Source organism: Erigeron canadensis, chromosome 5, assembly GCF_010389155.1.
Source record: "Erigeron canadensis isolate Cc75 chromosome 5, C_canadensis_v1, whole genome shotgun sequence".
NCBI lineage: Eukaryota > Viridiplantae > Streptophyta > Magnoliopsida > Asterales > Asteraceae > Erigeron > Erigeron canadensis.
The window spans coordinates 32,438,746-32,464,025 of NC_057765.1; the positions used below are offsets into that span (position 1 = coordinate 32,438,746).

Sequence of the window (25,280 nt, forward strand, 5' to 3'; positions counted from 1 at the left end):
TGAAATCTGTCCGTTATGATACTATCGTTGATTTTAAATCTTATTTGATCATCCGGATATGGTTACAATTGATTTTCAATCAATCTAATATCTAAATAACCTAAATTTTGTAATGTCCCTCTGGTGTGATTAATCTAGAAAAGCTTCTTTATTAATTGAATGGTTGGGCACTTGGGTTACATTCTAGTTTGATTCTTCGGCAAGAAGCCAAAGCCTAAATGAGACTCTTAAGTGATGGCATGTATATTTCGTGTCAAGCTTACATGGTCACTTACTTTTAAGGTGGTGATTTATAAGTTAGGTTGGTGTTGATGAAATTTGATCGATATAAAAGGCCACCTTGCAATTTCTCTACCATCACACTAATGAATTTAACAGAGAACACATGGTTATTAGACCTAAATCGCTGATAAGATGCCATCCACACAACCGGAAAAAACTAATTACATGAGTCGAGGATTGTACCATGAGTGCATAAACCTACAAGTTTGGTTGATGATGATCAAGTAAGTTGGATCATGGAAGACTAAAACCAGCCCTGCATTATCCACCATTACACATGAACATAATGACAGAGACAAAGAACACAGGGTTATGAGACCTAAAACGCCGATAAGATACTATCTACACAACAGGGAACGATTAATTACATGTGTCAAGGTTGCACTAAAAGCATACAGACCTACAAATTGCAAACTTCATGGTTAACTTCATCTTTTTCACATATTCATAAGATAATGGTTGTAGCTTCAGCGTGCGAAACCCCTCTGTGCAGCCTTCACCCAGTCAGCCACTTTGTCCGCACCACCTAAATCATGGTCTTCATCATGGTCTTTCGAATCTGTATCCAAGTCCATAGGGTGGTCGTTCAAGTCTTTGGTTACTGCACTCTTCTCTGATTTCTGCAAGACAAACCAATTGACATTTTAATGTGTAAAATTAGAGGTGGTGTCTAAATCTACTGAATAAACTAATTTTGGAAGTTTTCTATAAATCAATATATACTTTGGACAGCTATCAACCAATTTGACCCCTTCCCTCTTTAGCTATTCTATTGTCCTCCTTAACAATTAGAAAAAAGAGGAGCAAAAATCGTCAACCCATTTATTAATAGACGGGCTAAAAATTGCCACCTCTCGGTTACCACTGGGTATTGCCTTTCAAGAAAACTGTAGATGCTGAGCTATAGAGGTACCAAGATAAGTGGATTAGATAACGGGTCACTTATAATAAAACTATATAAAGAACTGACATGTTAAAAATGTTTATAAAGTTGAACCTTGCTACAACTATAATTTATATTTAAACATAATGCAGGCTGTAAGCATCAAGAAATCACTTTAAGATACTTTTCAGATTGTCCGACCCATTTGATCTGTTTCAATTTTAGCTATGTTGTTCATTTGACCTGTTCGGGATAGAACATAAGCAAAATCAACCCACCCACAAGTAAATGGGTCAAATTGCCACCTATAACTGATCTGCAGTGCTTCTAATAGGAAGCAAGGAGCTACAATGAAATAGACTTGAAAAGCAGAAAACATAGATTATGGCCACAAATGGTATGCTATAAATCACAAGAACAAAGGCGTCGCTTGGAAGGAGAAAGGAACTTAATAAGTAGAAACCAACAAAAAGTTTGCTTTGCTTTATCACCTGAGCTTTTGCTGCAACAAGGTCATCCTCATTTTCTGAAATTTCTTGAGCGGGAGATTGATTTGTCTTGCTTTCTTCTTTAACATCATCCTCATCCTTTTCAGCTTCCTTTTTCTTACCTTCTAGCACAACAATCTGCACAAGTAATTACCATTTTTGAACGCATGTTATGCAAAGACTTGTTGACCATTTCCAGAATCATAATATATGTTCACGATTATTAAAAATTAATATAATGTAGCCTAAGTTAGCATCACCCACCAACAACCCCACTAAAAAACATGTAGACTATTTGTTGCTTCTTGCTTGACACCATCTGCTTTACTTTTAAGTATATTCCCCACCAAAAATTACACCCCTTACTCCACACAGACACAAAATAAAATAAAAAGTGACTGTTCACTTGGATCATTCTGCAATTTTGTAGTATTGGTGGCATGTAGTTAAATGCTTACAAAACGCAAGTCTCAATAGAGCTCAATATATTTTGACATTAAAGGAAAGACTTGCAAAAGCTACGAAACATAGGAAGCATGTATTTTTATTATAAACATCAGAAATCCACCATTACTTATAAGGAATATAATCAGATAAACAAAAGAATTTGACACTGTCACACTGCACACATGAAGTTCTATGCATGTTTAATTCATAGTACTTGTCCAAAAAATCAAAATTCAAATCACAATTTTATGTCACTACAACAATAAAAAAAAATAAAAATCAAAAAACAAAAGGAGGGGGGGGAAAGGGGAGGGGGTAACTGCTTAAATGTATCCAGCTTTACACAAATTAGTAGAGTATATTTAATTCATTGCTTGTATAATTCAACCTTTTATGTTTTTCTTTCGCTAATGAAGAAGCCATGTATGCCAAAAACATCATCAAAAAAGTAAAAGATTGAACATTTTGATACATACAAGAAACAAGAGCTAGAATACTTTATATATGATGGCGTTTGTGAAGTTTAATACGTTTAAACATACTTAAAACCACCAGTTTACAATCCCATTAAAGTAATACATATGTATCTCACACAATCATATACGCATAAATGTGTTGTCATTATTCATTAATAATACTCCCAGAGTCTCAAATTTAATATAGTTCATTTTACCATTTTAGTTTGCCTCAAGACTATTGTTAGATAAAATAGGTTTGAGTTTCTAACTTTCTATGTTATCACTAGTTGACATTAATATCTCAAAACTCAAATAATCATTACATAAATAGTTAACGATAAACCGTCATTTAGGTAAAAAGTAAGTTGGAAAAAAAAAAAAAAAAGAGGATAACCAACTCATTATCGGCCCCTCACTTATTGGTTCCACATCCAACACGAGAAAAGGTAACCGTAACTAACACTATGATTAAAGAGACATGGTGTAGGATTTAAACCCCTTACCTAGGCCTTTTTGCTACATGTCCCAGTAAAAAGTAAGTTACGATTACACATTTCTTAAAACTCCGGACAATAACCGAAGTAGATAACTTTCCATCATGCCTAATTATACAAGCTTAATTCCCCAAAAGTAAGTCATCAACTAAACACACACACACTAAAAAATAGTAACTAAACAATAATTTAGCTCACACATAACACAAATAAAAATATATACCATATTATATATATATATATATATATAATATCTATACTAAACCCTAATATAACTTCAATAAACCCTAGAAACCTCAAAAAACAGTAATAAAAATTAAAAAAAGAAGAGTTCAAGTTAATTTTACCGGAGCATAACGTAGCTTCCGGCGAGGTCGTTCTTCCGGCGAGCCAGTATCGGTAGTCGGTGCCGGAACAGGAGTCCACCGGCGAATACGTATAGCAGAAACATTATTGTTATTTGAGTTTGAGTTGTTTTTGTTATAAATAAGTGATGAAGATGATGATGAAGAAAGATGAACCCACTGTTTTTGCCAACGGCGAACCGGTCCAGTGAAAACCGGAGCTGAGCCGTACCGAGATGATGGTCTGCCGGTTCGTGACCCGATTCCTTCCATTAAAGAGATTGTTGGTGTATGTGTGTAGTAGAGAGTACAAGTGTAGAGTTGAGTGCTTTTTTTTTCTGAGAATGAAGGCTAGTGGAAGTAAATAGATGAAACAACGTCGTTTGTTGGGACCAAATTGTACATTTTTGTGCCCCGTAGTTTTCCAACAGTTGTAGATTCGCATCCCCCTTTTTTTTTTTTATCTCTTTCTATAGTGTTTGAGTTTCTTAAAACATAACTATTAATCGTATCGCAAGTATTGATGTACGTTTCATATGCGTACATTACTGGTTTATACATTGTATTTCAAAACTTGCACTATGTGGTAAACTTATCAAAAGTGATACCAATATCACTTCCCTTCTTACAAAATGTTATATTTGACTCGATTTAACTAGTATTATTCGAGTATAAATAACTTGAACTGGCTAGAATGATAGATGGCTAGAGATATATTTATAGTTATAATTGGCTCTAAAAGAATAAAAAGAAACTAGTTAGACCTAGTGAAAAAAAGATTTGTTATTTTGCATAACTCAAATTGAAAAAACATTTTCTATTTATTCATTTCACTCATCCATATAATCTATTTTCCATTGTTACTCTTTGTAAAACATCAAAATGGATGGATCCATTATTAGTCTTTAATCAATTAGTCTCACAATCTGCCACTTGGGTTATTGGTGGGAGGGTCTCCGTCTCTTCTTGCTGATATAGGGTTCAAATCCCACTTGATGTAAAATTGATGTATAATTTAGATGGTTATAGAATGTAGGGTTTAACTATTCAAAAAACACACACATACATATGTGAGATTTCTAAAATATGTTTTGTAATGTATCTTTTAATACTATGTTAAGCATGTTAATAGGCATATGCAGATAATCACATGACATTTCATAATAAACTAATTTAACCTGGGTGATCATCAATCTTACGGGATTGACACTACATCTTTCCATATAGCCCCAAATACTCATTCCAACAATTTTAATAGATCGGGGTATAACGTGGTTGGAATTAAAAGTCAACCAAAATGAATGATCTCAATATCAAGTTAAAAACTGTCCAAATAGACTTAACATAGTCATCGTGCAAAGAATAAAGTTAATAATAGTAAAAAAAAAAAAGGATTAAACTAAACATCAAGTCACTAATTACTAAAAAGTGGGCACATTTTATCATAGATTTTTAAATTCTAAATTATCTTCTTTTAAATTTTTTACATAAATATTTTAGAATTTATTACACCGTGATCTTAGTCATCTTACCATCCACATATCAATGCAGTGGCAGAGCCAGTAGGGGGGCTAGCCGGTGCTTAGCCCCCGCCAACCATCCAAGCTTCCGTTAGAGGTTATGTCCATGGCCGGCATATTGAAAAGATTTTCTGAAATTGAGTCACCTCCATCATCCATAACCAACAGATCTCCATGTTTTTGTTTAACTTTGTAGGTGAAAATGAGTTTATAAAATCATTATTCACCACTATTTTTCTGTATTAGTAATTGGGTGGGGTAGAAAAAAACTTGCAGAGTTGTAGGCGGTTACATCGAGGAAGAAGGACAAAGTCTTTATGACTACTTAAGTAATTTTCACTTTACCACCTTAACTATTATAAGGTTTACAAATATTATGTTAGTTATTAAAAGGTAACAATATGTACGTTATACTTTTCTTCTCATGATTTACTTTTTTTATAAAATGTCAAATTTGATGCTAATAATATTTTAATTTTAGTTTTTATCCTCCGAATATTTTGTAAAATCATTAGAAAACACAATTATTATAGGTATAGTGAATGATATAGATTTTTTCACATCTCTCTTTTTTGATCCCATTTATAACCTTGTTTATAGGTTCACAAATGATGTGTTCATAAATCACAATCGAAACATAACTTCATCGTATTATTGAAAAATTTTATTACCAGCCCCCCCCCCCCCGCCTAACACAAGATCTGGCTTCGCCTTTGTATCCATGCCATGGTTCTATGCTCATTGTGGCATGGTGAACTAGGAGTGTTGATGGGTCGGGTTAAATGGGTTTCGGGTTATTCGGGTTTCGAAGAATTATAAATTAACCTGTAACCCAAACCGAATAAGATTTGGGTTATCCGGGTTTGGGTTGTTCAGGTTCGGGTTTTTTGGATCGAGTTTTGGGTAACCCAAATTAAATGTGATTGAATTTACGTGCATTAGTTACACAACATTACAACAATATAATTTCAAAAACTTGAATAACAGTGATACTTATATTGATTAAGTTCTTTATTTTGATTGTGCGTTTTTGGAATTCTCGCATGAAATGATGATAAAGTCATAGACAAAACAAAAAAATTATAAAATATAAAAATTAATGATATTAAATAAACAAATTTTGACAATATATGACTCTTCTTATATTCATATTGTTATCAACTTTTATTAGTGTATTTTTAAACATCTATTATTATTTAACTTTGCATGATCCTGATTTTGTTTATGAATCAAAATTTAATATTCAAATAATATATACTTTAAATAAATTTAATGTGTTATATTAGTGTATATATATAAACGTATCTTATTTGGGTTATTCAGGTTGACCTAAATTATAAAATTTTCACCTGCAACCCAAACCGATTAAGCTTTGGGTTATTCGGGTTGACCCAAATGATGACCACAAACCAAATAACCCAACCCGTTTTATCCAAACGCATTCGGTTGAGTCGGGTTATTTGGATTTGGTTATTTTCAACACCCCTATGGTGAACAACTACGACAAATGCTCTAACCATTGTAAATGCTCACTTTTTTTTTGTGTGTGATAAGATGGGTTAAAGGGTTCATATAACGGGGGAAAAATGGGAAAAGAATTAGTGGAAGAGTGAAAAAACTAATGAAGTAAAAGGGTCTGTTAAAACTTTAGCCAAAACATATAGAAACAGTTAAATTACATCCTATCCATTCCATTTCATTGAGCTGCATATCTTCATTCTTCAAAAACAGAGCTTCAAACAAACAATCTGAGCATAAAAATCACCAATGAAGCTCTGTAGCACAACTTCATTCTATCCAAAATCTTGTCTTATTTCCCCACAAGTTTCTTCAATTTCACTTTCAAATTCCTTCATACCCACCACCACCAATAAGTTCAATTCTCTTAAAATCTCTCATTCTTGTTCCCAGTTTTCAAGAAAGTTGTCAATTTGTGCCAGGGCTTCGGCTCCAGCGGCCGTTACCGAAACCGATACCGTTAAAGAACCTCTCCCTGCTGATCTTCTTGTTGAAGAAACCCAAGAACCCAATTGCAGGGTGAGTTGCTTTAGTCAACATTTTATGTGTTTTTTACAACTTTTTTTTATGCTTTAAAATTGTTTGATAAAAGTCCCCAATGAAATTGTGATACTGTTATTATTGTAACTTTAAGAATTATAAGTAGAATGATTGATAGTGTTGAATGTGAGACAAAAAAATCACGTTATTGTACAATATGAATGCATCAAAGGTTGTAGCTTTTATTATATGGATAACTAACCCATTATCCGTCTCTCATCAAAAACCGGTCCTGTGGCAAACATGAGAGGTAAAACAAGTAACGCTATGGTTAAAGGGACTTGGGGTCTGGATTTGAGCCCCATTCTCTCCTTTTAATTGTTGCATGACCCGACAACGTGTATCATATAATGCACGGACTACTGTATATGGTTAGGAAATTCATTCAGCGATAAATGCCAACGGACTTTTTTATTCCTCATGATGCATATCAAACTTTCAAATGTTGTTCAGTTGTTCCAATATTCAGCGTATACTTTTTTATTAAACGTGATACACATTAGACTTACAACTGTTCTAGTATGGTCATAATTTTTGTTAAGTTCCCACTTATCGTATTCGAACAAATGAAAGTTTGTTGTGTGCTTGTGGATAAAAAAGTACTACGTACGATGATAGAATAACATTTGAAAGTTTGGTGGGTATAAAGTTGAATAAAAAAGTATGTGGTGCATCAGGATACATTTAGGAAAGTGTGCTGACATTTTGTGGATTAAATCCTTTGTTTGTTGCTTTTATCACTTATGGTTTTCCAAGTTGAGTATTTTGTTTGTTTGTTTGTGTGATAGCCAATATTTCTGCATTTTAACCTTTGAAGTTGCAGATTCGGTTGAGCATAGAAGTTCCGTCTGTTGTATGTGATGATTGTTACAAATGGGTCATAGCTCAGTTTACAAAGAAGGCAAAGGTACATGTTTTTTTCTATTATATTATGTATTATCTTATTAGTCCATTGTCTTTGTGTTCTTGTATCTGGATCTGTGTTGCTGAGAATATGGCTAGCAAAATGCTCACTGTCAATACTAATGGTGGATTGTGCTATGTTTCTTTCTATATGTTCTACAGGTTCCTGGATTTCGCCCTGGAAAGAAAGTTCCAGAAAGTATTCTCATAAGTTATGTCGGGAAGGACGCTTTCAGAAAGTCGGTTGTTGAATCCATATTAAAGAAAACTCTTCCACATGCCATGTCTTCGGTATGTAGTGTTTTTAATTTGAGCCTTCAAATGCATGAATTTTGAACTGGAAAAAGGGGGCTTGAGAGCAGTTAATAATGCAAGTGATGAGCTATTGAGCTAGAAACAAAAAAAAAAAAAAAGAAAAAGAAAAAAACCGAGTCTATTCTTATGCATGTACCATTATGAAGAAATCATAAACTTCTTTCAGTGAACTTTTTGGCAATAAATTTGAGCATCTTACATTGCAGGTAGATGGGCGAGCTTTGAAGGACTCAATCCGCATTACAACAACATTTTCTGACATGGAAAAAACTTATTCTTCTTTAAACATCCTAAGGTGGGTTAAAGGTCTTATCGTTCTAGTTAAATAAAGATAAACATCTTTTTATAACTATTTATACAGGATTTAGATCTTGATACAACTTGTGGATACAGATACGAAATTGTTGTGGATACAGCACCCGAAGTAAAATGGGTTCCGGAAGATGCTTACAAGAATTTGAAGATAGTTGTTGAGCTTGACAGTGAAATAGATGCAAAAATAGCTTCTGAGCGAGAAATAAAACGTCGTTACAAGTCTTTAAGTACAATGAGGATTGTCACAAACAGAGGACTACAGGTACTTAATGTTCTAAAACCCCCATTTTTTAAGTTTTCAAACTAGTGTTCCCTGATTTCTGTAGATAGTATTTGATATCTCTCTACTGGGCTTATGTTTAAGGTGGCAATCTCAATCCTTTTACATATGTATAGATGGTCCAAAGTCTAATTTTAACACTTACAACCTCATATAGTGGTTTAATCAAAGATTTGTATATTTAATGTAGTAATATTGTTTGTACTCCTCATTGATGCAAATATATATCTAAAAGAATAAAACTTTAGAAAATGGAGTAATTGACTAATTAATTGTCCGAGATTCTACCCAACCAGACCTAGTCTGTTTCGAACCTAATTAAAAATAAGCCTGTTTCAACCCATTAACAAACCCGTCCAACCACCAATCTTGTCACCTCTGGTATCTTTAACTGTGATAATGTAGCTTTCACAATAAAATAAAAAATGAGACGAAGTGGATTGAATGACAACTTTGGCAGATTGGTGATGTTGCCGTGCTGGATATATCAGCAACAACAGTGGAACAAGACGGATCAGAAGTAAAAAACGTTCCAGCTGCAGAGAGTAAAGGTATCCATCTGCTTTCTCAAGGCAAACTTTATATCTTTAACTTTTTAACTCAAACACTGTCTTGTTCTTTGGATTTCTAGGTTTTCATTTTGATACAGAAGATGGAGATAGAGTTATTCCTGGTTTCCTTGACGCAATTATTGGAATTCAAGGTGGTGAAACAAAATCTTTTCCATTAGTATTTCCAGATTCGTGGAAACAGGAAGACTTGCGTGGTCTCCCATGTCAGTTTACAGTAAGTTTCCGCTTGTAAATCTCGGTTGAAAATTTACAGAGACATTTAAGGAGAAACTTGTTTATCAGTATATTTATTGTTAGGTTGAATGTAAAGAACTCTTTTATAGAGAATTACCAGAGATGAATGATGACATTGCTGATAAGCTAATTCCTGGATGCACCACTATCGAGCAGGTTAGACACAAATCGGCATGTGTTGGTACCATTTGGTTTATTTATTAGATTAAAAAGCTTTTTTGGTGTATCGATCTGCAGGTTAAGGAGTCAATGCTGGAGAAATGTCAAGAACTGGAGCAAACAGCTAAAGATCAAGCAACAGACAATGCCATTCTTGACCAGCTTCGAAAGGTACCTGATTTTCTGCAAGATGTCAAAGAGGTCCGCTGGGTTTAAAGCATCCCAAAGTGTATTAAATACAGTGCTTTCTTAAAAAAAGTTAATGAATACTTTTAGATAGCATTTTAGGTCAATTGCATATGACTCGGAATATTCCTCGTCTGGAGTCTGGACCCAAACCCCGTATAACTGTTACCTTACCTACCCAATTCACCACCTCAAGAATTTAGTATTCATCTCTTTTTATATCATTGAAGTTTTTGAAACTCTATTTCAGATGGTTGAAGTTGAAATTCCGCAATCGTTGTTTGAAGAACAAGGAAGGCAGCTTTATGGAGCCAGACTGCTTCAAATACAGGTCCAATAAAATACCATTGTTATTCTATCTGTCCCACAAAAGAGTCCTGGTTTATATAAAAACTAAACCTTTCCAAATACAAATTTTGAGACTATTTTCTTTGGTCATTATATATCCACAGTGATTCTCTTTCAATAATTTTTATGTAACGAAACGTGGTTGTAACTTATAAGAAAGCTCCTTGACCCTAAAGTCAGATGTGTGATCATGTGTGTTGTCTTCAATTTCATTTACATGCAGGCAAACATGAAGCTAAATGAAGAACAAATAGCAACACTTTCAAGCCAAAAGGCAGTACGAGAGTACTTGGAAAACCAGAGGGAGAACATTGAAAATATAATCAAGCAGAATCTTGCAGTTGGAGACATCTTCAAACGCGAAAATCTGCAGGTTAGCATTTTCTTCAAAAATTTCATCTATACAAAAAAAGTGCCATTTATAAAACTTATATCGAGTTCCCAAAAACTTTGTTTTTTTACAGTTCTCAACAGAAGATCTCGTGAAAGAGGTCGAGAACTCTGTTGCCGAATTTAAAAAACACCAGCAGGAGTATGATGAGGAGAGCATTCAGGAGCAGGTATACTCATTTCCTGAATTTTGGTTTTGTTTTTAGGACCTTCATAACAGTATTTTTACAGTCACTGCACAATAGTTTCAATTACAGACAACTAATGTGAATCTTTACAAATACAGCTGGCTAGATGAGCAAGTTGTGTAAGGGGATTGGTTGAAACAGGATGGGTCGAGTTGACCCATAAAAAGTTTTTTGGACGAACTTTTAACCCTTTTGACTTGTTCCCCTTTAGCTAATAGTATCAATCTAACTTTCTTTACCCATATGAGATAAAAATCAGTCCATACTGACCCATTCATAAATTTGTGGCCTGGAATTCTACCTTCATTCACAAAAAAGACATTTTTTCTGGATCCCAACCCCCCACCAAAGATACAGAACATTCTCATATTTTTTGTTTGATTCATTACGAAAAATAACTATGCAATAATCGGACAAATTTCCAACAGCAAACATCTAATTTGCACGTGAGCATAATTATCTACATATAAGTCATAAACATATGATATAGGACATAAATTAATAAGAAATACCTTTCTTTGTTGGTAAATTTATACAAGCTGTTTTGTTGAATTTTAGGTGCAAGAGGTATTAGAGGGAGCAAAAGTGCTTGAATGGTTGAGAGAACATGCAGATATTCAGTATATAACCAAATAATAAGGATGAAGCAGCAACTACAGATCACTTTCTGCATCATTCAGAAGCCATACACACATTTTTGTTCTCGGGTACATGTGTTTTATATTGTGTTAATTTGTCAAAAAAGAAAAAGAAAAAAAGAAGGTTGGAGATTGTAGCAGGAGTGTTAGCTATTTACTGGACAAAACTCTGGTTCTTAAGTGCTTGTAAGTTTTGGCTGTAATTGAACATGAACCTTGGTAGCAAAGAAGAGAATTTAATAAAGATCTGGCAATCCCTTAATTATCTCAAAATATATTCCACGTAATGATAATGTAATATCTAGAGATGATTAGAAATCAAAATCTCATATTGTTTAGTTTTATATCTTTGGTCTCCATTTATTAAGATGTAAAAGTAAACAATATGACATTCATATCTTCGGTCCAGTTATTCAGATATAAAAGTAAATGGAAATGCTAAATACAGCCCTATTTTAACGTGTATAAAAAAACTTGTACCTTTCATATTAAAATCTCGCCCCCTGATTTTAATGGTAAATGTACAAACAATTTATGCACCTTAAAAACAACCCTAAGGTCTGTATTTAGCGAACCCCAAGAGTAAACGATATGACATAAATGAACAAGTACTCTCAAACCGTCTAAGGTTATGGTAGAAGTGACAGATAGATGGAGCATGTTGGTTAAGTGACAGGCGAACCAAGTTAAGTGACAGATAGACTTAAGATGAGTATTTTTGCACACGTTGGGTGAAATTGACTTTGAACACTTCGTTGGGTGAAAAGCTACTACAGCATTGATTTATTTGTTTTGAAGATAGTGTTTGGGTTTTTATTTTCCGTTTGAAAATGATGAGTGTTACTAGTAGCGATGTGTGTTAGGTGTTTTTAAATCTATATAGAGAATTATATGTGTGTTAATCTTCTAGGGAGTCCGATGGACGTGAAATTTCAAAATAAATAATTTATAAGTTTTGTTCTAATATTTGGTACATGTATTGATAGTTAATAGAGTAGTTTCATAGAATATTTCACGACAACTTTATTGTACACAAATAAACAACTATATAAAATAAGAAAAGACATAAAGTAGAACGAAAGTCTAATAGAATGTTTAAAATTTCAAGAACATCAATTCATGGAAAATCGAGGGGGAATAATGTTTGAAACACCTAATACATAACTAACTTTGAAAAATCTATAGAAATTTATAAAAGAAACGTTAATTTAAGATAAAATATAGCCACAGCTAGAAAACGCTAAATAGTAGTGGAATAAGACTGTAATTAACTCTTGAGTCCAAACCAATGCAATCTGATTTCGGCACTTGATGAAACCAAATGATGTTGAAGTCTACACACGATAACATTCCCACTGAAATTAACTAGAAAAGTAACAACTAACAAATAAAATCTATAGTTTATAAAGTTTTTCCTCTCAAACATAGAGTATACATGAAATTACCAGTGCTAATATACTATTGTGAGTATGAACAACTCCTTTAGGCATGTACAACAGATACCAATTGGGTTGGATCAGGTGGTTAAAGCTCGCCTTTGAAAAATAGAGGTCAAGGGTTCAATCATCGTGTCCAACATAACTAGAGGTCTTTTTCAACCTTTGTTTAACCTGAAAGGAGTCTCTATATCTTTGGTAAGGGTAAGACTGTCTATATCTCAACCTCCCCAAACATCGTTGAAGACGCATCGAGAATTACTTTATTAGGCACATAGATTGTTTTAAACATTTAATAAGTGAATTTTTAATAATAGTAATAGTAATAATTAATAAAAGTTGAAAGTTTATTTATTTATTTTTGACAAGTTTGAAAATTATTTTCTTTTGAAAAGAGGAATTTGAAAATTACTTGACCAAATTTATTAACCGCAAAAGACCACAAATTTAATGCTAATTAAAATATTCTAATTCAAAAAAGGAAAACCAATAAATTAGGAGGACAAATATTTAATTGCGCAAACGACTAGTATCCTATTATATTAAACCTCCCTCCTAAACACTCTCCATTTCCCTTTTCTTCATTCTCTCTCTACTCATTCAAAAACACCCTCTAAAAAAAAAAAATTCACTCTCGCAACACAACAAAAACCCTAATTTCACTCTCCTGATCACTGTAAGTACTTTCTTTTTACTTCATCATTACTTCAAAATCTACATTATATATATACATATATATATGTGTGTGTGTGTGTGTGTATAATTATATATATAATTTCACTCTCCGATCACTGTAAGTACTTCCATTTTACTTCCTAATCACTTCACAATCGACATATATGTGTGTGTGTGTGTATTGTTTGTATATATATATATATATATATATGTATATGATTTTGTATATTTTTGTGCAGTAGTTCATTATGTTATAAATTTTCCGGCTTGAATTTGATGTTCATTTTGAGATCTATGACGGTGTATGTTACTTTTTAGGGATAAGTTAGGGTTTAGAAAAGTCGGTTGTCATATGTATATGTTTTGTATAATAATAGTAGTAGTAGTAATGTTTTAATTATATTGTTTGATTTCAATTGTCCAAGGCAGAGGTTTTACTTTTTTGTAGATTCGGTGTGTAAACCGATAAAGTTAGATTTTGATCGTATTTATTCGACTTGATAGTTGATACTTCTATATCGTATTCATTGAACGAACTAAGTTAAGCTTTTAGTGTCTGTTAAGAGATGTTTCTTGTTAAGCTTGTTTTCGTTTAAGACAAAACAAATGTGCAGTTTTGTAGTTGCTAAAAAGTAGAAACTTTTACATTTTGAAGTACTTTGAAGAATGGAAGATTATCTGTTTATCATATCATGAATTAAGATTTGATAAAAGTATAGAATAAACAAAAGAAGGAAACTAGAGACTAAAAACTTAACTTTGTCAAATAATATGAACGATTTTTGACCGTTCTCATATTTGACATTTGTGGTCACAGGATCCTGACCCTATATATATATATGTAACTGGTTTTGAATATTAGCGTATTGAATTTGTATCGTGATATATGTGCTTTGTAAATTTCAGTTTTAGTGGTATGTTGAATAAATAGTTTGAATTTTGGTGCATTTAATGTTTAACTAAATGCTAGTTGGTATATACTAGTTTATGCCTTTGGCTTTTTGTACACTGAAATATATTCCTTTTTTGTAAATTGTGGGGCCTTTATTAGTCAATTACAAGTTAGGTTGTCTGATTGTAACATAGTACTTGGAGGCTGTATATGTATTAAATAGCGAGCAACAGCTAGAATGTTAGAAGTCGTGTACAAATATGTTTGATGTCTTATGATTAGTGTATGTGTCATGCCAGGCTGCGGGGATAGCAGATGGTGGGGGTTGATGTTCAGGATCCTCTTCTTGGAGAAACTACTTGTAATTCTTTGCTGTTTCAGTTGCAGGTGAAGTATATCTTACACTAGTTTGCTGCTATATCATTTTTCACATTGTGGGTTCAGGGTTCCTTTTGTTTGTGAATTTGTTGCATGATGTGAGTTTATTGTGTAAATGCAGAAAATATGGGACGAGGTTGGTGAAAGTGACGAGGAAAGAGATAAGATGCTTCTTCAGTTAGAGCAGGAGTGCTTGAATGTGTATAAGAGGAAAGTGGAACAGGCTGCAAAGTCAAGGGCACGCCTTCTTCATTCACTTGCTGATGCCAAACTTGAATTATCCTCTCTTCTTGCATCACTTGGAGAAAAATCATTTGTTAGCATTGTGAGTCATGGCTTGTATACCCTTTTTCGAACTTATTGCTGTTGTAACTGTGAAAATCAGCAAATGTTATAATGTGATATATCTGTTGTGGTTTAATTGCAGCCTGAGAAGACTTCAGGAACTATCAAGGAACAACTTGCTGCTATTGCACCAGCTCTGGAACAGTTGTTGAAACAAAAGGAGGAGAGGGTAAAGGAGTTTTCAAAAGTGCAGGCACAAATAGAAAAGATTTGTGGAGATATTGCTGGGAGTAATGAGCATGAAAGAAGTCTTGTAGTTGACGAGTCTGATCTAACGTTGAAGAAGCTAGAAGAAGTTCAAGATCATTTACAAGAACTTCAGAAAGAAAAGGTAAAATGTGTAAATATCATCTTTAAACTATTTCTTCAAGACTCTATTTTTCTTCCTTTTTTGCTGGAATCAAAGAATAGTTAATGTATCAGACAGGATTATAAAAGTATGTTGCTAAACCTATAATCCAATTGTTGATAAAATGATATGAGGTTTTAAGTAATGGATAACAGTTTGGGTGACTTCATTCCGCTTGACCTAGTTGGCCCATTTTCCACTAAGTTTCTTTTTTCTAACGAAAAGCCCAAATGGAGATTAGAAAGAATCCATGTCAACTCTTTTTAGGTAAATGGTACAGAATTGTGACCTCTAGTTATATGCCCTGAGATTAATAATGTTAAAACTGTGTTTTGCAGAGCCAGAGACTGAACAAGGTTCATGAATTTGTGACCATCGTACATGATATATGCTCTGTCCTTGGGACTGATTTCCACAGTACAATCATGGATGTCCATCCCAGCCTGAATGATGCCACTGGTGTACAATCTAAAAGTATAAGCAATGACACACTTGCCGGACTGGCAAAGACTCTCATTGCTTTAAAAGAAGCTAAGAAGCAAAGGCTACAGAAGGTAGAGTTTCCTAAATCCATGAAATTTCATCTTCCATAATTTCTAGTTACCTTAACATTGCATCATATTCGATTAAGTCTGTATTATCACTCTTACATTAAAATTCAAGAAGGTCAAACATCCTGAGCTAAGTAATAGATGGAAGATTCCATTGAATATGGATGCAAATTACATTGACACCTATGATTATTTCTAACAGCAATTTGTAAGTTGTTTGGTAGTATCATGTCATCCTTCTGGTTAGTTTTTGGTTGTTTTGTAGCTCATATATCATGCATATATGTCAGAGGCCTGTCTTGACAACTGCTCTTTAGAAATAGAAGTCCCGTTTTTTTATTTGTAACTTTCTGGAGTTTATAAAATTAAACCGAGTGTAACCTGTTATCCAGAAATAAACATTGTGTTGGTTAATAGATATGCTTGCAATATGATGGTTTATCACTTTATCATGATCAAAAAGATACACACAACCTTCTTTGTGACAAGTTTCTTTCCTTTCTCAGCTTCAAGAATTAGCAGCTCAACTAATTGAACTTTGGGATTTGATGGATGCATCTAAAGAAGAGAGGAGCTTGTTTGATCATGTTATATGTTACAAATCAGCTTCAGTTGATGAAATGACTGTCCAGGGGGCACTTGCTCTGGATCTAATTAAGCAGGTAGCCAATATTCAAATTTTTAAATGTACAAGTTAGAGGAGGCAATTTCAACCCATATGCTTATGATGGGTTAATTTGGGTTATATATAATCAAACGAGTCATATACATTGAAAGTCTCTATATGTATATAAATTGTGTACACATCTTAAATTGCTTTATCAAATAATTAGGTAATAATTGTAGCAATATTGCTTTTGTAATCAATTGATGTAGAATGCATCAACATTAATTGACTTTGCTATTCCAAAAAAGCGTCAGTTGCTTATTTAAGCTAGTTATGAAATGGACAAAGGTGTTCTCGAATCAACCGAATTTGACAAGTTTCAACTAGATGTTGACCTGTTATAATTATTTGCCTGCCATTTTGCTACCTTAGACTTAGTGTATCATAAATTTGTACAAAATATTATATTAATGTATTGATGTTATCCATTTTGTTAGGCTGAGGTGGAAGTTGAAAGGCTCGATCAGTTGAAAGCTAGCAGAATGAAAGAGATTGCTCTTAAGAGGCAATCAGAGCTTGAAGAGATCTTTGCACGTGCACATATAGAGATAGACACAAAGGCTGCCAGGGAGAAAATTTTGGCTTTGATCGATTCGGGGAATTTGGAGCCTTCTGAGTTACTCGCGGACATGGATGCTCAAATCAGTAAAGCAAAAGAAGAAGCTTTGAGTAGAAAAGACATACTGGATAAGATCGAGAAGTGGATGTCAGCTTGTGAAGAAGAGAGTTGGCTTGAGGATTACAACAGGGTCTGTTTCTAATTCATTCCTCTAAAGATCTGTCTTTTAGCCACAATTTTAAACCCACAGGGCCACAACCACTAGTTTAGGACTCTTAGAGCTTTAGACACACAAATAGCCCTATATTCTTCTTGAGCTGAAAAGGCCGGTCTCCTAAGGCCCACTCCTACACCCTGTGAGACCTTAAAGTTGCACTGAGTAACATCTTAACTAAAAGACCTGATTAGGCTGAATGACTTGTCCTACCATGAAGCCCTATACATATTGTTAAGACAAAATTGTATATTGGTATGCTTTTTATAATTGATTTGGGGCATTTCTGTTTGGAATTTTCAGTATCTTATTTATTCTTTAAACGTGTCCTAACAACATAATATAAAATTATAAATATGTGCAATAAATAATTACATACTTATTAGAAGAAATTGAAAGAAATTTAGGGCTTTGCCGTGCCATGTTAGGACCATTGGCCAATAGCGACCCCCTTTTCCAGGAAAGCATCACGTTTAGGACCAACCTTTGGACAATTCTAGTTTCATCAGTTGTGCAAAAGACCACTGGTGTGTCCAAGTTAGTGTTACTTCCCACCTTACCAGACTACATTTCTAATTCATTGGTTTGCCATGTTTGACAGGATGACAATAGGTACAGCGGAAGCAGAGGTGCACACTTAAATCTCAAACGAGCAGAGAAGGCCAGAATTTTGGTCAGTAAAATCCCAGGTAACTAATAGGAAAATTCTATGTACTTGGATTTTAGGAGCATTTTTTGGTACAGCCTAGTCAAAAATTTCTCAAGGGTCGTTATTAGATGACAAACTGAGGGGTTGGATAAATGGGGCAAAATAGGTTACTTTTACTCAGTGCAAACCTGGTTGATTTGTTGAATGATTACAAAAACTATGTTCACTCATAATTTTGCAATAAAAAAGCATTTTAGAATTTTCACCAGTATGGCCTATTGGCCTTACTCGTATTAATTGCATAATCCAAATTGACCCATTCATAAGTAAATAGGTTAAAAATGCCTTCTCTAGGTCATATATCACAGTCTATCCTGTTTGCTTTCAACTATTTTTTCTTATTAATTTGACCTGCCAGTGATCACACATGACCTGAATCGAACGATTACATTTGTAGATGGAACTAACTTGTCATCTCTACTTAGTGGATGATATTGATAATTACTAGTTTGGCCTCTCTCCTTTTAACCCTCAGGGTCTAATTAATCTGTTTTACCTGTTTAACCCGTCAGAGAGATTGAACAGAATCTGAATCGACCCATTCGTAATTCAATGGGCCAGTCTTGATTTGGTGATGACGATGTCATGCCTTATTCAGTTAGTCAGCATAATCCTACATATGATGTTGATAGAGGTACTACATTATGCCTTTTTATGGTTGGTTGAATCTGTGTATGTAGGTCTTGTGGACACGCTGGTTGCTAAAACTCGAGCATGGGAAGAGGAACATGTACTGAGTTTCACTTATGACGGTGTTCCACTACTTGCTATGCTAGACGAATATGCAGTACTGAGGCATGCCAAAGAAGAAGAAAAGAGAAGGATGAGGGTGAGTCTGGTATTTCACCCACCCACTGTTTTTTATCCTTACGACGGTATCTCACTTAGCTTTTGAAAACCGTAACAGGATCAGAAGAAATTCCAGGAACAGATGAACTCAGAGCAAGAAGCCATATTCGGTGCAAAACCAAGCCCAGCTCGGCCTCTTAGTAGCTCAAAGAAAGTGATGGGCCCACGTGTAAATGGGGGATGGAGTGGAGCTGTTAATAAACGGCTATCCATGAATCCGGGTGCTGCTAAATCGGTGAGCAAAGATGGAAAGAGGGAGAAAACGAGGCCTGTAGCTCCTGTGAACTATGTGGCTATAATGAAAGACGATACAGCATAGAAGAGTTTAGTGAAATATATAATATGTTCTCATGCTTGGCTCTGTGGTTCCGTGCAAATATCAGCAGCTTTGAAAAGGGGAAATACATGAATAACTTTTGGTGGGTAATATTTGGTATCTAGTAGTTTAGTTACTGCCTGCCTGCATAGTGTTTTTTTTTTAATTCTAACAGTTGACGAATTTTCACCGTAGAGACGAGTAACGGTTTGAAGTCATGATTACATGACAATATAATATAATATAATGGGTAACTTACTACTAGTTTTATACATGGTGGTGTCTCAGACAAATTAGAAAAGAGTTCACGTTGCAACCACTTTACAGCGGTTTTACTTTTATTAAGCCAATCCGAAATAGTCAAAGGTTAAGTTAATATAAACATATAGAGTTCGTTACTGTTTATTGTTTTCTTAAATCATAGAGTAAATCTATCAATCATCACCGTTCAATCAATTTTTTCATGAATCAAAATTAATTAAATACACCGTCCATTCTTGTGGTTTTATTCTTGCTAAACTTAATCCTTCAACCAGCTAAAATGATGAGTATACTTTAGACCATCCCGATCGCATATACTTTAGACCATCCCGATAGCATGATATATTGTGCGTTCAGTTGGATAAAAAATAGAAAATGAAATCTAATGTAAGGTCAGTAAAATAAAAAACGAACATTAAATAATTTGGGTTATGGTTTAGTCTTTAGCCGGGATAACACTTTGTATTTTTGGGAGAATGATCTAAGAAAAAGTTTCGAATATAAAAGGAGGATAATACCGGTGTTTTCATTATACAGATATATTGAATATTAGTAAAGAAAATAAAAATAAATTAAAGTATGGAAAAGAGAAATATAGGAAGAGTGTAAAAATGGTTATGATGATTTATACATCATTCAAATTTAATTATGCATCATGAATTCGCAAGTATTATAGAAAATTAAAAACTACATAAATATTGTTATGACTAGTTAGTCTCATCTAAGAATTAAAAGTGTTGCAAGTGCCAAGTGAGATTGCATGTTTAGCTATGTTTATAAGGAACTGAGTTTAAATAAGAATTCAATATTGCCTTTTAAAAAAAAAAGAGTAAGAATTCAATAAACTAAGACATACCAAGTGATTACACCAAACTATTATTCGTAGCATTGCAATTTTGATGTGGCTACATTTGTACTCAACAACACATATCAGGTATGTTTGTCTTTATTTTTATACTAGATTAGTCCCGTGCATTGCACGTTCATATCTTATTTTTTATCGATTCTCCAAAATAATATATAGTATAAACAACAGTATAAGTTGAGGTAAATGATTATAGAATAAAGTAAATAAACACTCAATACTGTCTTCTACGGGTTTGTGTCCCAATACCCCAACGATTTAACGGTGTATGAGAAAAGTTGAGATATAAACAGTCTTACTTTTAGCAAGACGAGCATGGTACCCGCACGTTGTGACGAATACCATTGACATAGAATACATGTGTCCCTATTTTCACTGGTGATTTGGGTCTCATGGAGACATTCCGCGGCGGTGGTGGTGATGAAGGACGGTTGAGGTGATTGTTGGGTTTTAAGGACAGCGGTGGAGGTGTGTGTGTAATTTTGTGACGGAAATAAAACAATAGGGAGAATAAATGTAGGGAATAAGGGAAGGAATAAGGAGGGGTAATAGGGTAAAATTGCATGTCCTAAATCTTGTAAACTTTCAACAGGGGTTAATAATTTTTAATAGAGAGTATATATATAAATAGTTTGCTTTCAAGTTCTATCTAAATAATAGATTATGACCTCCATTTACATTTATTTGCAAAGCCATATAAATTATAATATAATGTAGACTACATAAATTGTTGTATCTATAGACTACAATTTTTTTTTTTTTATCATCATATTTTTTAGAGTTAATTATAAAAATCGTCCTTGTCGTGATACCTAGCTTGCACGTTTCATTCCTAACTTTCAAGAATTACAGTTTTAGTCCAAAAAAGTTTGCTCCGTCAACAGTTTTAGTCCTGACCATAAACGTTGGTTTCAGCCTCGTATTTTAAGTCAACATTTCAATTTTTAATTTGGCATCGTAATTTAGTTTTGGCATCGTATTTGGAGTTAGCCTCGTATTTGGAGATAGCCTCGTATTTGGAGTTAGCCTCGTATTTGAGTTGGCCTCGTATTTAGATGTCCGCATCGTATTTGGGACAACATAGTATTAAGGCCTTGTATGGAATCTTCTATCTTACCCTATATATAAATACTCTTTTTCTTTCTCAATTCCTCATTTCCACCAACTTAGCCTCCAAGCAACACACATGCCCCTACTACCCCCCCCCCCCCCTTTTTTTTTGCTACCCCATATTCCTTTACTACCTCACCGTTACTAACCCATTTTACAAAAAGTTTTAATGAAATCCAACCTAACTTTTGTTTAGATTTAATGTCAAAAACAATGTTTCTACCTTCTAAGCATCATTACAAACATTTATTTTAGTCAGATTTGATGTAAGATTCAAAACCCTTTTTATGCTCTTCTTTTGAATATTTTCGGTTTATCTTTCAATACACACACTACACCCGCCAAGTATCAAACTATTTAAGTCCAAAACGTTTAGAATCATATACTACAGCTTTTGTAAAAGTTTCGTGAACAAAATCTTGAGATATAAGAATTTTTGAACACTTCTTATAAACTTTGTTCAAATGGGTTTTCGGGTTTAAGTCCGTTTTTCGAGTTTCCGACTTTAGTATTGTTTTCCCATCATATTAGGGAGTCTAAAAGTACAATTTGATGATAAAAACACTTTCCAAATCTAAAGAAACAATTAGGGTTTTCTAGAATTAATTTTGGGGAAGAACAGCCCAGTTTGCGATCCTGTCGAAATGTGACCTCGTCTCGTATTTCATTTGCCTCGTATTTCAAATGTGACCTCGTATTTCCAAATGCGACCTCGTATTTCATTTGTGACCTCGTATTTCAAATGTGACCTCGTATTTCCAAATGCAACCTTGTATTTCATTTGTGACCTGGTATATCAAATGTGACCCCAAATTTACTAGCCTCTCAAATTTAGCCTCTTAAATATAGTCTCTCAATTTCAATTTTGTCTTTTAGTGAAATAAGACCCCAAATTCAATTTAATACCTCAAAATCAATTTAAGACCTCGACTTTCAATTGAGACCTCGGATTTCGATTACTACCCCGATTTGGTCAACTTTGGTCAACTTAGTCAAACTTGTCATTTGGTCAACATTGGTCAAACTTGTAAAATTTGGTCAAAGACTAACTAGTATGCTTTTGGACAACATAGTCAACACTTGACGACACGTTATGAGCACGTTTACCCATAATGAACACATTTAATTATGATAATTTGGAACAGATTGTTGTGTGCCGGTTACTTGCTTCTTGATATCTTGTGTAGCTTAATCTTGTTGCTAGCATTCAGGTGAGCTTCGTAGTCCCCTTTTCACATGTTTTCCCGGGGCTGAAAGGATACAAAATGTTTTCTTGTGAAACTGTATTTATTGAATATGATACTGTGATAACCTATTTTGACTACATGATTGATAACACATTTCGGATACTTCTCGATAACTTGTTTTGGATACATATATAGTTTCATGACTTGGATACCTATTGATTTACATTGTGGATACATATGGATGCATTAGATACATGTTTGTGAGCACGGCTGGTTGTTGAACCGTAAGTCCCTTCATAGTCAACCTTAGCCTGGTACCGTTAGTGCTGTCAACCTTGATAAGTCCATGGCAACCTTATGATTATGTCAACCCTGATAAGTCCATGGCAACATTGTGATTATGGCAGCATTGCTGAACCAAAACAACTGATCTCGTCGAGGGACAATAATCCCCTCGCAGAGATCACTGCAAAACCTAAATAAACATCAATTTGACACTTTCACTACATTGCAAAATCACACAATTTGACCTTCACACCTGAAATCAAGTTACCAAACATTTAAAATGGACAACTACTATACAACACAACTTTCAAAAGCTTTCAATTCACCAAATATACGTTCTATAACGAAACGGGTCACCACAAAAACCATAACAATCCTTTGACTTCAAATTTTATCAAAAATAATTACAAACACAACATTGAACTACATATCCACAAGATCAAAATGTCAAGATTGTACCAAGAGCCATATGAGGTAGGATGACTAAGTATCTATACCAAAAGTTCCATTCTTTCGCAACTGGACAATCTATCTTCAAATGCATATCTTCTCTTCAAAGCACTACTAATCAATCAATTACTCCCACTTTCGAGGCCTATAAAAGGTAAACAACTAAAGGATAAGCTTATGCTTAGTGAGTACGTTTACATACAAAGATGCACATATTGAAAACAATACATAAGGATAGGAACTATATTACCACACAAACATCTCCAAATACCTTCAAATCAACACCCAATATGTGAAACCATATAATCAATCAACCAAATGAAACATATTAACCAACAATCAAATTACATTGCCACATACCATATGGTCTTATATCAACTTATCTATATACCCATCATGATACCATGGGTCTCAATTCTTGCAACTTTACACCATTACACAATTTATATACTTCTATGCATTGAAACAACCAACTAAACAACTTTATACACATCTAAATCACATTGTCATACCCCGTATGATCTTTATCCCATCATCTAAATACGTCACATAAATTCTACCATCATTATGTAATTGAACCATATGTGAATAATCATATATAAAGGTACTCACCTCGCCGCAAAAGACAAATATCAAGATGATCACAATACGATGGAGTATGCTTTCAACCTATAAATTCATCATAATACGCAAATAAGGCCATATTTCACATACTAAGCTATCTAGCCATAAACACTAATTTCACTAGCATTATTTTACCCGCAAGTTTCCCGTTATCATGTTGGGTTGGTTCTTTACGAAATCTTATTTTATCAACCACAATGTGGTCATTCCATCTCATTACTTGAAACTACCCAATCTTCATTTTAACTCTAAAGATCACCAACAACTTTTTATCAAAAACATTCATGCAATACTACAACAAAATAACAATTTACAAGTAAGAATTAAAGTGGCTATGAGAAAATCACCATCTCATTCAAAATCCCCAATTTTATCAAAGTTGAAGAACCTTAGCTTCAAAATTAATCAAAAAGACATATTTCTCTAAAATCGCCAAATCAATTGAATTGCATAAACCCAAAAGGAAATGAATCCCCAAAATCCATTTTGCTAGAAATCCCCAATTCAATTGGATTCTATGATTTCTAAATTTCCCAAAGCACATAATAATCAAAACCATACCTTAAAAGATAACAAAAAGGAAAATTTACTAGTCTTCTTCCTCCTTCCTCATCTTGATTTTCGGCCACATACACCACCAACACCAAATCTCCCAAGTTTACTTTCTAGTAAATCGAATGTCATTATTATTGTGATTGTTATTCATTTTCTTGAATTTGTTTAATTAAAAGAGTGAAATTGATTGAATGGAGTCAAAGGAGGTTGAAGAAGATGATATAAGTGTTAATGGAATTATGAGTCACAAAAGGGAAAATGGTTGGCATCTCTCCCTTGATGCCACACCTCATTTATTTTTTTTATTGGTATTTTACCCGCTATCCACTAAAGTTCTAACTAAATTAACCCCATTACTCAAATTTAAATACTAGGAAATCATTTTAAAGACAAAACTATAATAAAAATATTAAATTTATATTTTAAAAATATTTGGGGTGTTACAGTTGATATAGAAAAAATTTGAGATATAGATATATTATTGAATATTTGCTTTTGATT

At 33.8% G+C, this 25,280-nt stretch overlaps 3 protein-coding genes and 1 long non-coding RNA gene across 4 annotated transcripts; 2 read left to right on the plus strand and 2 right to left on the minus strand.

Annotated features, from left to right (window-relative positions):
- Window positions 1-435: 435 nt before the first annotated feature.
- On the minus strand, window positions 436-3,752 carry LOC122600328. The gene is made up of 3 exons (XM_043773036.1): window positions 3,400-3,752; window positions 1,657-1,791; window positions 436-902 (listed from the first exon to the last, which is right to left on the minus strand). Exons 1-3 carry the CDS (start codon window positions 3,667-3,669, stop codon window positions 750-752), a joined length of 558 nt encoding a protein of 185 aa, XP_043628971.1. The 5' UTR covers window positions 3,670-3,752; the 3' UTR covers window positions 436-749.
- A 2,855-nt stretch (window positions 3,753-6,607) lies between these two features.
- Window positions 6,608-11,775, plus strand: LOC122600138 (trigger factor-like protein TIG, Chloroplastic). The gene is made up of 13 exons (XM_043772802.1): window positions 6,608-6,953; window positions 7,798-7,881; window positions 8,040-8,168; window positions 8,399-8,487; window positions 8,586-8,769; window positions 9,248-9,338; window positions 9,419-9,573; window positions 9,657-9,749; window positions 9,831-9,923; window positions 10,189-10,269; window positions 10,510-10,659; window positions 10,751-10,846; window positions 11,423-11,775. Exons 1-13 carry the CDS (start codon window positions 6,684-6,686, stop codon window positions 11,498-11,500), a joined length of 1,593 nt encoding a protein of 530 aa, XP_043628737.1. The 5' UTR covers window positions 6,608-6,683; the 3' UTR covers window positions 11,501-11,775.
- A 1,748-nt stretch (window positions 11,776-13,523) lies between these two features.
- On the plus strand, window positions 13,524-19,714 carry LOC122600057 (65-kDa microtubule-associated protein 1-like). Its single transcript, XM_043772707.1, has 10 exons — window positions 13,524-13,614; window positions 14,805-14,892; window positions 15,005-15,208; window positions 15,311-15,559; window positions 15,916-16,131; window positions 16,635-16,790; window positions 17,233-17,544; window positions 18,170-18,257; window positions 18,958-19,106; window positions 19,185-19,714. The coding sequence occupies exons 2-10, from the start codon at window positions 14,821-14,823 to the stop codon at window positions 19,443-19,445; spliced, it is 1,707 nt and encodes a 568-aa protein (XP_043628642.1). The 5' UTR covers window positions 13,524-13,614; window positions 14,805-14,820; the 3' UTR covers window positions 19,446-19,714.
- Window positions 19,715-23,442: 3,728 nt separating this feature from the next.
- On the minus strand, window positions 23,443-25,011 carry LOC122602310. The gene is made up of 3 exons (XR_006324209.1): window positions 24,786-25,011; window positions 24,213-24,269; window positions 23,443-23,745 (listed from the first exon to the last, which is right to left on the minus strand). It is a non-coding gene; the product is annotated as an uncharacterized LOC122602310 (long non-coding RNA).
- Window positions 25,012-25,280: the final 269 nt, after the last annotated feature.